General features: G+C 33.9%; 1 protein-coding gene across 7 annotated transcripts in view; it reads right to left on the bottom strand.

Moving 5' to 3' along the window:
• Nucleotides 1-13082, bottom strand: part of mical2a (microtubule associated monooxygenase, calponin and LIM domain containing 2a) — a 76318-nt gene that overhangs the window by 28841 nt on the left and 34395 nt on the right. For all 7 annotated transcript variants that reach the window (XM_065261552.1, XM_065261550.1, XM_065261549.1 and 4 more), the window contains 7 exons: nt 10968-11069; nt 7452-7607; nt 5390-5490; nt 2139-2396; nt 1936-2051; nt 1388-1514; nt 786-876 (listed from right to left, as the gene is read on the bottom strand). In XM_065261552.1, the coding sequence (XP_065117624.1) occupies nt 786-876; nt 1388-1514; nt 1936-2051; nt 2139-2396; nt 5390-5490; nt 7452-7607; nt 10968-11069 (951 nt within the window). The remainder of the gene's footprint in view (nt 1-785; nt 877-1387; nt 1515-1935; nt 2052-2138; nt 2397-5389; nt 5491-7451; nt 7608-10967; nt 11070-13082) is intronic.

The raw sequence follows: 13082 nt of genomic DNA on the forward strand, positions 1-13082 counted from the left end.
GTATTTCAAGGGGAATCAACATTTTTTAATTGTACATCCCATATGGCTAAATTTTTATTTTTGCCTAGATATATTTTAAATATATGCTAAATACAAGTTAATTTTATAAAGTATATTTTTAAAGTTAAAAAAATGCAAAAATACAAAAAATACAGTTTTGTAACATAAACAAGGTTTTTCTCCCAACACGATTTACTTGATTGAAATATATATATATATATATTTAAATGTATTTACTTTTAAAATTTATTTTAAAATATAAAAAAATTATATTTGTTATATTTTTATATATTAATTATATTTAAAAATATATTTTTCTAAACATATTGCAAAATATATTTCATTTATATTTCATTTTTTGTATATTTTGAAATATATTAAAAAATATAATAAAAATATATATTTTTTTGTCGTATGGGATATTTTACACAAAATACATGTAAACATTGCCAAAGTGAATTTTTTCTGACTATAAAATATCAGGCATCGTGTGCTGTGAATAGATCACCCAAAAGTGCCCAAAAGTTTGACACATCTTAATTTTTCTTTTGTTGAGAGGTGATTTAAATATTCGTGGATTGATACAGACGGAAAAGTGACCGGCTTGTGCTGCCTCTCTATTGAGAGCCCAATGTAAAGTGATGCTTTCTTGCTCTCCAGCTCTCCTGATGGGTCCCGTGACCGAAAACTATGAATTGTCTATGATTATCGAATGCAAATCTCGATTGGATCAAAAACAGAAATCCTCTATAAACATGTTAGATTAATCAGAAGGATCTTCTTACCTCGTCTGGCCAAGTTGACAGGCCGTCGTATTGTGGCGGCCCGCTCCAGAGAGCACGACTTCATCTCTCCACAGATATAGTTGTTGCGGACCTACACATGAGAAAATAACAGCAAACCATCTGATTTATTATCTAAGTTAAATCATAAATTTGTGAGTTTCAGCTCTAAGTTCTGATTGGATGATTGGCGCTCAGAGCTCTACAGTCACACCTGTGACCACAGGTTAAACTACACAGTATTACTCCACCAGATGGCTTGGCAATCATAAACATCTGACAGTCAGACTATAAAAACAATATTACTTGGAGGAAGAATATTTTTTTCTATCTATCCATATCACTTATCCCTGTTGGGGTCACGAGAAGTGCTGGAGCCTATCCCAGCTATGTCATATAAGTATTGACTAATAATGTCATTTATTATATTATTGATGCTGGCAATAAAGATAAAAATTTATCTTCCAAAGCCTTTCTGATCTTACCATTGTTAAGAGGGAAACACCTTAGTTTATCTGGTGCCAAACAACACCTTTTAACCATAGTAAAATCATGGTAATTATATAATGCTAACTTATTTTAGATAAAAAGTGATGTCATCTTACTTGATGTGGCCTCACACAGGTTGAGTTTAGGTTTGGATAGCGCGTGCCAGGATCTATGGTGTACAAATCAAAGTTTTTGGCAATGTTCTCAGGTGTTGTCTGAGGTAGCAAACGGTACAAACTCTCCCTGAAGAAACAAAAGCAAATATTAACTAATATATAAACCTACAGTAGATAACCTGAAAGCTATTTACAACTGATAAAAGATTATTCCACTTTCATAAAAAATAAATTCTGATAATTTGTCATGCAAGATGTTTATGTCTTTCTTTGTTTAGTTTTTTGCGGAAAGCATTTCAGGATTTTTCTCCATATAGTGAACTTCAGTGGACCTCAATGTTTTACAGTTTCATAAGGCATAATGGTCTTATCTAGCAAAACAATTGTCATTTTTATTTAAGGTCCACAATATGGAGAAAATTTTGCCACTTTTTGCTTGTTTACATTATGGTTTCTCTTTTTATGAAAGTCTAGTCTGGGTTTGTTTGGAGCCACTGTGTGCATAATTTGTTTGCGTCTAGTAGATTTGCATTTGGACTTTCACTAACCTCTCTGCCAGCACCTCAAGGGGATTACGACCCTGTGCCCAACTTTTCACCATCCAAGCTGTGTCAAAGGCCGCCAGAAAGCCACGGGCACAGCCCGTCCCCATCGGCCAGAAGGGCTACAGAGAGACGCACAAAATCACAGTCATGAGAATCTATACAGTCACAGTGAATATAAATAAGCACAAGAAGTAGTGTTTTCTCACCTCCAGAAGGCTGTCGCCTACAAGTGCCACCAGTAATTTATGACCGAACCGTTCCCTGACCAGAGCAGCTATTTCTGAAGCGTACATGCAGGTGAAATCAAACATGGCCACATCGGGCTGACCGCAGTGGTTCATGGCATAATCCAGACTCGGCATCTGATAGTGGGTCGCGTAATCCGCAGCCTCTCGGGCGTAAACCAGCAAAGCCTCTTGGTTGACGTTCTCACTGTTCAGTAGTGCTTCAGTATCAATATAATCCTGAAAATGATCAACAGTGTAACCGATAATAATGAATGCTGATGTGAGCTGTGACAACTGATTCTTTGGCATAAATATAATTTTTTTACATAACATAAAACAGCATTTGCACTACTTTTAATAAGGATTTTTTAATGAGGACACAGATTGGTAGAGCATTGAGATTGCAGTTTAAAGGCCATGGGTTCGAAGCGTCTGCATCAATGTATAATGTATCCCAAACGTAACGCTTTAAAAAATAATTGTTTGCTGTTATTTACGTGATTTTTATTGCATTCACATTAAAGGGATAGTTTAGCGAAAAATCTAAATTACACCATGATTTAGTCACTCTCAAGCCATCCGAGAAACATATGTCCATCATCTTTCAGACTAACACTGCAAAAAATGATTTTCAAGAAAAAAACTTGTAGTATTTTTGTCTTGTTTTAAGTTAAAATATCTAAAAATTCTTAAATTAAGATGCATTTCTTGATGAGCAAAACGACCCAAGAAAATAAGTCTAGTTTTTAGACCAAAAATATCAAATTTAAGTGATTTTGTGCATAAAACAAGCAAAACAATCTGCCAATGGGGTAAGCAAAAAAATTGTGAAAATTTTTGTAAACACTAAATTCAAGAAAAAATCAAGAAAAATTAGCTTACCCCATTGGCAGATTTTTTTGCTTGTTTTATGCACAAAATCACTTGGATATTTTTGGTCTAAAAACTAGACTTATTTTCTTGGGTCGTTTTGCTCATCAAGAAAAAACATCTTAATTTAAGAATTTTTAGATATTTTTACTGAAAACAAGACAACGATACTAAGAATTTTTTTCTTGAAAATAATTTTTTGCAGTGAACACACTGCAAAAATGACTTTCTTACTTAGTATTTTTGTCTTGTTTTCAGTAAAAATATCTACAAATTATTAAATCAAGATGTATTTTCTTGATAAGCAAATGACCTAAGAAAATAAATATAATAAAGTTTTTAGACAAAACATATCAAATTTAAGTGAATTTGTGCTTAAAACAAGCAAAAAAATCGGCCAATGGAATAATAATTTTTTTCTTAAATTTACTTACTACAAGAAAAATTCAACAAAAAAATGAAAAATAAATTTACTTAAATTTGAGATGTTTTGTCTAAAAACTAAACTTATTTTCTTAGGTCATTTGTTCATCAAGAAAATACATCTTGATTTAAGAATTTTTAGATATTTCTACTAAACAAGACAAAAATACTAAGTAAGAAAGTCATTTTTTGCAGTGCACAATTTGAGTTTTTTTAGAAAATGTCCTGGGTCTTTCAAGCTTTACGGCACACGGCTCCAGGGGTTAATAAAGGCTTTCTGAGGATAATCGATGCAATTTTGTAGGAAAAGTATTCATATTTAAAACTTTATAAACTATAAAAACTAACTATCGGAAGTCATGGACCCTGTTTTCTACCATTATAAAGCTTGGAAGAGCCAGGACATTTACTAAAATAACTTAAAATGTTTTCGTCTGAAAGATGATAGACATATGGATCTCTGATAGCTTGAGGATGAGTAAAACATGGGGTAATTTTCATTTTTCGCTAAACTATCGCTTTAAGACACATACAATTGCTGCCACATGAAATATGATTACTAGACTAAAACAAAGCCGTAAAGGGACATTCCAGTTTTTTTTAAATAGTCCATTGAATCTATCAGACAATTAGCATCACGCTCAAAAATGACCAAAGAGTTTCGATATTTTATTAATGAAATTTCGCAGTGGTCGAAAATAGTCCCCTGCTATTAAAAGTCACCAAAGGGTCTATTTTTGTGTGGTGTGTAATATCACTGCACCCATGGTACGGCAGCAAAGTCCTTGATTATTACGCCAGTTTGAAAGTATATTTCCTAGCCATATCAGCTTAGAAAATCACAACTTTTAATTTTCCGTCGGTCTTAGTACACAATGTAACTACAGAAGAGTCAAGTTTTAAATAGGAAAAATATCGAAACTCTTTGGTCATTTTTTAGCGCGATGCTCATGGTCTAATTCAATTCAGTGGATTATGCTAAGCTATGCTAAAAGTGCTAGCGCCAGACCCGGAGATCAGCTGAATGGTTTCCAAAATGGTAAAAATCAAGTGTATAACTCAAGGGGAGCTGGAAAATAAGTGTCCCTTTAATATCTATTTGACTTCTGGTTACAAGGACAGAAAATGCACAAAGTTTTAGGGGCTGAGCTAGTTCTCTTTCTAAGGATTACAAAAACAAAACCTTTCCTCTACAATAACATGCACTAATGAATTATATTTTTGCTTTTTAAGAAATATCTAAAGACTTTCCAACGCTGGCCACCGTCAGAAACATGATCTAGTGTACACGGTCACCCATGAGAGTTCTCACACTCTTGAATCACTCAATGAATCAAATCACGACTGACTGTGCCAATGCTAATGTGCGTCAATGTTTAGGCATGAATACTAGAGAACATTTGGTCCCATGTTTATGGGACTGGTGTTTATGAGGCAGAAAGAAACAAAATAGAGAACAGAGATTGTACACATATATGAGCTCTTTAAAGTGTTTATGAGCTTCATTATTGGATGCAAATTCAGTTTTATGTTGACTTTTAGGGTTTCTTAAAGGGATAGTTCACCCAAAAACATCTTGAATACAAAAGAAGATATTCTGAGACCCCATTGACTTCCATAGTATTTTTTTATCTATAATGGAAGTCAATAGGGCCTCTGATCCTTCATTGCTTATTAGAACAAAGAAATGTAAACAGGTTTGAAACCAAATGAGAGTGAGTAAATGATGACCATTTTTGGGTGAACTATCGCTTTAAAGGTAGCATTGTGTTAGCAATGCAAAGGTTGTGGGTTTGATTCCTAGGGAATCAACACATAATGTCTCTTTGAAGTGAAGCATCTGCCAAATTCATTTGATGTCATTTTTGGATTTCAGGTTATATTAAATCCAACATTCAATTAACATGACATGGCACACATCAAACCAACAAACTTACATGAATAATGACACCTTTATCCAGCAGGCTCTGCTTTTTAGCTGTCATGACGAAGTAGTGCGTGTTGTCTTTGTAGTAAACAATGTTCTCTAGATCGATGCCTGCAAAAAAGACAAAATCCTCATTTTAAATGAGATTCACAGGTCATGTAGTATTCTGTAACATGAGACGCATGAGGTCAGCTTGAGTTTAAGTGAGGATTTAACAAGAATTCGGCTCAAAAGAGGTACGGGTCATGGCAGGTATACAAAGCTAACAGATGTGTTTGAATAAAAGTAGTTCATAATCCGCTGAGGGATAAACATTTACATATATGAACTACAAATAAATGACTTATTTTCTTAGTATTTTTGTTTGTTTTCAGTATAAATATCTAAAAATTATTAATTTAAGATGCATTTTCTTGATGAATAAAATGACCTAAGAAAATAAGTCTAGTTATTAGACAAAAAATATAAACTTTAAGTAAATTCGTGTTTAAAACAAACAAAAAAAAATTGCCAATGGAATAAGAAAAATTTTCATGAAATAAGTTTACTTTTTTTCATAAACACTTAATTCAAGAAAATTTTTCTTATTCCATTGGCAGATTTTTTGCTTGTTTTAAGCACAAATCACTTACATTTTATATTTTTTGTCATAAAACTAGACTTATTTTCCTAGGTCATTTTGCTCATCAAGAAAATACATGTTAATTTAAGAATTTTTAATAATTTTTCCTGAAAACAAGACAAAAAAACTTAGTTAGAAAGTAAAGTTTTTGCAGTGACAATTAATTCATGAAAAATTCATGAAAAAAATTCTTACAACATTGGCAGATTTTTTTGTACAAATTCACTTAAATTTTATGTTTTTTCAAAAAATTGGACTTATTTTCTTAGGTAATTTTGCTCATCAAGAAAATGTATCTTAATTTAGAATAAAATATTTGTACTAAAAACAAGTAATTTTTTCCATGTGTGACATATCATAGCAGAAGAAAGATAACTTCTCATAACTGGAGATAATATTTATATTTTTAAAGGTAGTTCACAGAAAAAAGGAAATTCTTTCATGATTTTCTCACCCTCAAGTTATTTCAAACCTGTATACATTTCTTTGTTTTGATGAACACAAAGAAAGATATTCTGAAAAATGTTAACAACCATACTGCAAAAAATTATTTTCAAGAAAAAAAATAATTAGTGTTTTTTGTCTTGTTTTCAGTAAAAATATCAAAAAATTCTTAAATTAAGATGCTTTTTCTTGATGAGCGAAACGCCCCAAAAAAATAAGTTTAGTTTTTAGACCCAAAATATAAAATATATCAAAATACCAAAAACATTTGTGCATAAAACAAGCAAAAAAAATCTGCCAATGGGGTAGGCAAAAAAATCCCGACATTTTTTCCTAAATACTAAATTCAAGAAAAATTCAAGATTAATGTGCTTAGCCCATTGGGAGATTTTTTTTTTTTTGATTATTTTATGCACAAAATCACTTAAATTTGATATTTTTGGTCAAAAAACTAGACTTATTTTTTTGGGTCGTTTTGCTCATCAAGTAAAAGCATCTTAATTTAAGTATTTTTTGATATTTTTACTGAAAACAAGACAAAAATACTAAGAATTTTTTTTTTTCTTGAAAATTATTTTTTGCAGTGCAAATAGATCTGGGGCACCATTCGCTTCCATAGTATTATTCTTTCCTACTATGAGAGTCAATGGCGCCCCGGATCTAATCTGTTACAAACATTCTCTGTGAACTGTCCATTTATGGAAAACATAAAGGTAATATATACGAAATGACCAGCTAGCACAATTGTGATGTTTAAACTTTAGATTTTTTGTTTACTTATTCAAATAACGTTCCAGAAAAATTGGTTGTATTTTGGCATTTTGCTACATTCATTCAAATGCACATCTATTTAATTTTGGTTAGACAATTTTCATTTTTAAAACAGTGCTGTTGAAGACGTTTGTATTTGCAGGGAGGTGAATAGGTTGGGTGGTTAGAAAGTATTTGCGTGATCCATAGCCCCATGCTTTGGTTCATACTTTAAATCCTGGTGTGTTTTTCTTACCAGTTTCCTGTCTGAGATCCAGAAAGAATTTCTGATTGAAGATGAATGCGACTCCACTTATCTCCTCCACCTTTGCCTCAGCTGTGGTGTTTCTGTTGATAAAGTTTGCCGTTATGGCAATGGCCAGTTTGCCTCGAAATTCCTTTCTCCCAAACCCTGAGAGAGTAAAGGATAACGTGACAGAAAGAAAAAGAAAGGAGGGGAGAAAGAGAGGAAAAAGGGGGATGAAGGAAACCAAAATAAAATAATTTCCTGTAGAAAATACCAGTGGTGTTTCATGTTGCTACGAGGTTATAGGTTTTGCTTTGTGGTTGCTTAATGGCCCAATGAGCCTCCACCCCACAAATGTGATATTTTAGTCTCAGCTCTTTTTTTCCAGTTTAAGGCTACTGAAATATTTTCACTTATTTAACCAACATGCATTAAATTGTTGGCATGATTGAACAATTCAAGAATTTTTAGTTGCTGAATATAAACAGGTTTGCTTAAATGGTGCTTACAATACATTCAATGCATTGTATACCTTAGTATATGTGTTCACCATGAGAGATTGTCTTCCTGTTCAGCATAGGCACACTTAATCCAAAGGAAATTAACCACATTTCCCAAACCACAACCCTGTTATTTAAAGCTCAGAGAGACTTGGTCTTTGTCGGCAGAAGTACCTTAAAACGGTTAATGTCTTTATCTAACAGAGTAACAGCACATGCGTCTTTCCTGTCTGGCAAAATTACCAACCTCTTTTACCAGATGTGACGCTCTAATTTTCCAGCAAATGACTTGTTTTTATAGGATTGTGCCCTCTTTACCTTGCAGGATGGGGTGGTAAAAGTGTTTCTAGTCTCTCACTGTGCAAAATACTGTATGAGAAACACATGTCACATGTGATTATGGATCAGAGCCATTTCTGTCATGCTGTAAAATCTCTATGACACGCCTTTCGTCATCTATTTCCCCAAACGCAGCTTCTCTCCTCTAACTGGTGCCCTGCCTCAATTTGGGATAAATTTAACTTTCCGCAGACATGCTGAACTAGCCCAAAAAAGCAACCCTGAACTTACTCATAATTGGGCAATGAGGTAACATCTCATAGCTTGGAAGGGCCCACAAATGGCCTTTTTTGGAAAAAGCATCTGATTAGGGATAAGTAAAAAGATGACGAACATGGAAAACAGTCCAAATATACACATAAATGCTAAGATGTGTCCAAAAATAATTTAAGAGGGTGTGTCGATTGTCTGATCTAAAAAATCACCGGTGGGCCTCATGGTGACATCATGCGGTATCGTTTTACATAGTAGATTAAATTTGATGGTTTTATAACTTTCTTGGACGAAACAATCCAAGAAAACAGGCCAACTTTTAAGTGTTGTCCAAGTTTAACAGATAGGAAGACTAACCTGGATTATATCTGAAAAAGATTTATTAGTGGTGCTAATGTATAACTATTATTATTGCTCATAGTTAAGATTAGACATTTGGACATGTCCCAAATCCTAATCTTAAGCACATATATCATGCTTCACAGTTTGTGGTTGAGATGAAGGTAATTCATATCGTGTGGTTTGTTAGAAAGGGGTGTGCTGTTACTTTTCTGAGTGATCTAATGCACTGCAAAAAAAATATTTTCAAGAAAAAAATCTTAGTATTTTTGTCTTGTTTTCAGTCAAAAATATCTTACAATTCTTAAATTAAGATGCTTTTTCTTGATGAGCAAAACGACCCAAGAAAAAATCTAGTTTTTAGACCAAAAATATCAAATTTAAGTGATTTTGTGCATAAAACAAGCAAAAAAAAAAAACATCTACCAATGGGGTAAGCAAATTTTTCTTGAATTTTCTTGAATTTAGTGTTTAAGAAAAATAATCAAGATTTTTATGCACAAAATCACTTAAATTTGATATTTTTGGTCTAAAAACTAGACTTATTTTCTTGGGTTGTTTTGCCCATCAAGAAAAAGCATCTTAATTTAAGAATTTTTAGACATTTTTACTGAAAACAACAAATTTTTCTTGATTTATTCTTGAATTTAGTGTTTAAGAAAAATGTTCAAGATTTTTTTGCTTACCCCATTGGCAGATTTTTTTTGCTTGTTTTATGCACAAAATCACTCAAATTTGATATTTTTGGTCTAAAAACTAGACTTATTTTCTTGGGTCATTTTGCTCATTAAGAAAATAATTTTTAGATATTTTTACTAAAAACAAAACAAAAATACTAAGATTTTTTTTTCTTGAAAATCATTTTTTGCAGTGTAGTTGATAAAATAATAAACACACTGCAAAAAATGATTTTCAAGAAAAAAAATTCTTAGTATTTTTGTTTTGTTTATAGTAAAATATCTAAAAATTATTTTCTTGATGAGCAAAATGACCCAAGAAAATAAGTCTAGTTTTTAGACCAAAAATATCAAATTTGAGTGATTTTGTGCATAAAACAAGCAAAGAAATCTGCCAATGGTGTAAGCAAAAAAATCTTGAACAATTTTCTTAAACACTAAATTCAAGAATAAATCAAGAAAAATTAGCTTACCACATTGACAGATTTTTTTGCTTGTTTTATGCACAAAATCACCTAAATTTGATATTTTTGGTCTAAAAACTAGAGTTATTTTCTTGGGTCGTTTTGCTCATCAAGATAAAGCATCTTAATACTAAGAATTTTTTTCTTGGAAATAATTTTTTGCAGTGTGTGGATAATAGCCAAAGAGGCGAGACGTGGGTGTAGCACATAGTGCCTGGTTGCTGAAACCATGCATGTCAAGCTCGACGGTAGTGACAGCAGCGGCGATTCACCTGTCACTCAATTGGCCATGCCCTCATCATGCAGAACTTTAAGGCCTAATACAATTGAGTTACAAAAACATTCACCCCCTCACAGTTGTCATAAAGGACATAGCTATATAGACCAAAAACACTTTTTGTACGTGTGGGCATTTTAACATGGGGGGTCTATGGAAATTGACTCCCTTTTGGAGCCAGTTGCCATTTGATGAATTGCAGTTTATGTCACTTCCGTGTTGGCTTCACTATAGAGACCAAAAGGTTGACCCTTGGCAAAAACTCAAAGACTTACTAAGATAACAAAGTGCTAAAATCATTCAAAACACTTGAGAAAATGCATAGCACATCCTGGCAATCACATGAAAAATGGGAGTTTGCATGGATAAGGCACCTCTTGTTTTCGATTAGTTAAGTTTAACTATATAAAAGTTTTAGAGAGAGAACTAATTTTAGATGCAGGCAAACAAGTCATTTGACATGCTATTTTTACATTCGGGTTGTTCATAATACACGCTAAAGTATTTTGTTTGCAATCATAGAGCGAGGATTATTTTAGCTTCTTGGTTACTGTGTAAACAGAGCACTGCATGGATGTTTATTATAGTGGATAATATATATGTGATTTAGTACGGCATATGAAAGTTAAACTTTATTTCACCCAAGCACAGGTTTATTTTTACACGACAGAGCCTAAAATCACAGTTGCATCATCGTGAGTTATTTGGGTTTGTACCTTCTAAAGTATTTCGTCTCCCATCAGCCCCCACAATCACATCAAAGTCAAAATCAGCCACAGGATGATCCGCGGGTCGAATCTCTGCCCTCCAGCCCGGCCCTGCAGAAACAAACACAACCATCTACTCACAAACTTATAGACAGCAATGAAAGGTCTTGTTAACTGCATCTAAGATTTTATCCTGGAGGTAGAGCAGTGCGTTAACAACAGTACAAAATGTCATGGGTTTGAACCCCAGGAATGCACATACTGATAAAAAGGTATACCTTGCATATCCAGGCTTTCACATTTATTTCATATAGAGACCATAACCAAGTGTAGTTTACACTGAATGAAATCATGAAGTAATGTATTCTTTTAAACAGAAACATGTATCAACAAGACTAATAAGAGTTACTCACATACAGTTATGCATGATGTCATCTCGCTCACCACACTATGCATTCCAGAAATATTACATCAGAGTCATTCATACAACTATTATCAATTAAGCCGACATCTCTATCGAACAAAAAACCACAACTAATCCTTTTAAGGCGATATAAACCAAGGCAAAAGGCAGGCCTACAGTCTAAAACAGGGGTCAGGGCACCCTTAATGGAAAGAGAGGAGAAGCAGTACATGTAACAATTGCGCTTTACCATCGCATAGTACCCCACAGTTTAGTTTGGGTCAGGTCAGGTCAGCTCACCTCACTTTGGTTTAGTTAGCTTTTCCATCGAGTTTAGTAACACTTCGGAGTGGGAGGGATTATACTGTAGGCGTGTCATTATATTTGTGCTGTGAGAGCGTCGTTGTACATTCCCATTGTACATACTTTGCAGGGTTTCCCGCAGCACATTTCAGTTCGGGCGGCCCGCCTAAGCTTGGAAACCCTCCCGCCTTAACTAGGTCGTCCAAAAAAAAAAAAAACTTGTGCTGCACAAAAGGCCATCAAGTGCATCTCGGAGAATAGCGCGTACGCGCTTCACACCGTGAGGGGCACGCGCGCCACACGGCCGAAATGAGATAAAGACGTGGTCCGTCATGTCTGGAGGATAGCCAGTTAATAAAGCGCGTGTCCGTGAGAACTGTTGGACTTATGTTTTGGGTTTATTTAAACCTGTTATTGTATAAGTCTATAGTTAATTAAAGTAAGTTAGCAGGTGATTTTGTTGTTTGAGCAACCTGCTAGCTAGGTTTCATGTGCCTGTTGATTAGATATAACTGTTGAGCGCTCTTGCTCACTTTATTTATGTGCATTATTTACATGCTACAGTACTTACACTCCTTTAAGATAATGTAATTAAAAGTGGGAAATAATCAGTTTTTACCATTTTTGTGCCATCTATAATCGTTCGCCTGACGTTCTACAACATTTGCTTTAGTTTGTGTTTATTAACCCTTTAGTTTCACTTCATCACGCAGCTATTCCCGTTAGAGGTATCTGTTAAAAACATTTAATTCATCAATAATCTAGTATGTGTACATTTTCTGTCATAGTTTCTTCAAAATTAAGTTTTATTTGAGTGTTTTAAATAAAAAGGGGGGCCTCAGCAGGTTTCCAAGGGGGCCTCATGATGACTTAAAATTCTAAAAAAAAAAAATAAGCTAAAACAAGCAAAATCAAGATGTTTCTTATTTTTTAACCATTTTAGTAGTGTCTGTCGAGTCATTCCAAGCTCGTTAATTTTATTTGGAAAAAATTGAGTGAGTGGGGGGCCTTCAAATATTGTTGTGGGCAACTAGGGGGCCTTAAAGTTAAAAAGGTTGGGAACCACTGGTCTAAAGAATAGACATTTTCTTGATCATACTGCACTAAACTCAGGGCAAGTGAATATCGCCTCAAGGCCATTGCAAAAGGTCACAACAGTCACAGGATCTTATTTTAGAAAGCTCTTTTGGTTTTATCAGCTAGCTGTCATTGCTGTTAAAGAGAGAGAGAAAAGGGGATTACTAATGGTCTGAAGTCTGAGGATCCAAGCGGCCGAGGACCTCGGGAAGGGATAAGCTTTTGTGTTGTCGTTCTTCCAAAGATGACCAAAGTGGCCACATCTGGAAACACAATGCATCACAAAGCACTTGGACCAAGGAGTCTGTTTCTAATTACCACCATCAACTAATAATTCATTC

This window comes from Paramisgurnus dabryanus, chromosome 2 (assembly GCF_030506205.2).
Source record: "Paramisgurnus dabryanus chromosome 2, PD_genome_1.1, whole genome shotgun sequence".
NCBI classification, from domain to species: Eukaryota; Metazoa; Chordata; class Actinopteri; order Cypriniformes; family Cobitidae; genus Paramisgurnus; species Paramisgurnus dabryanus.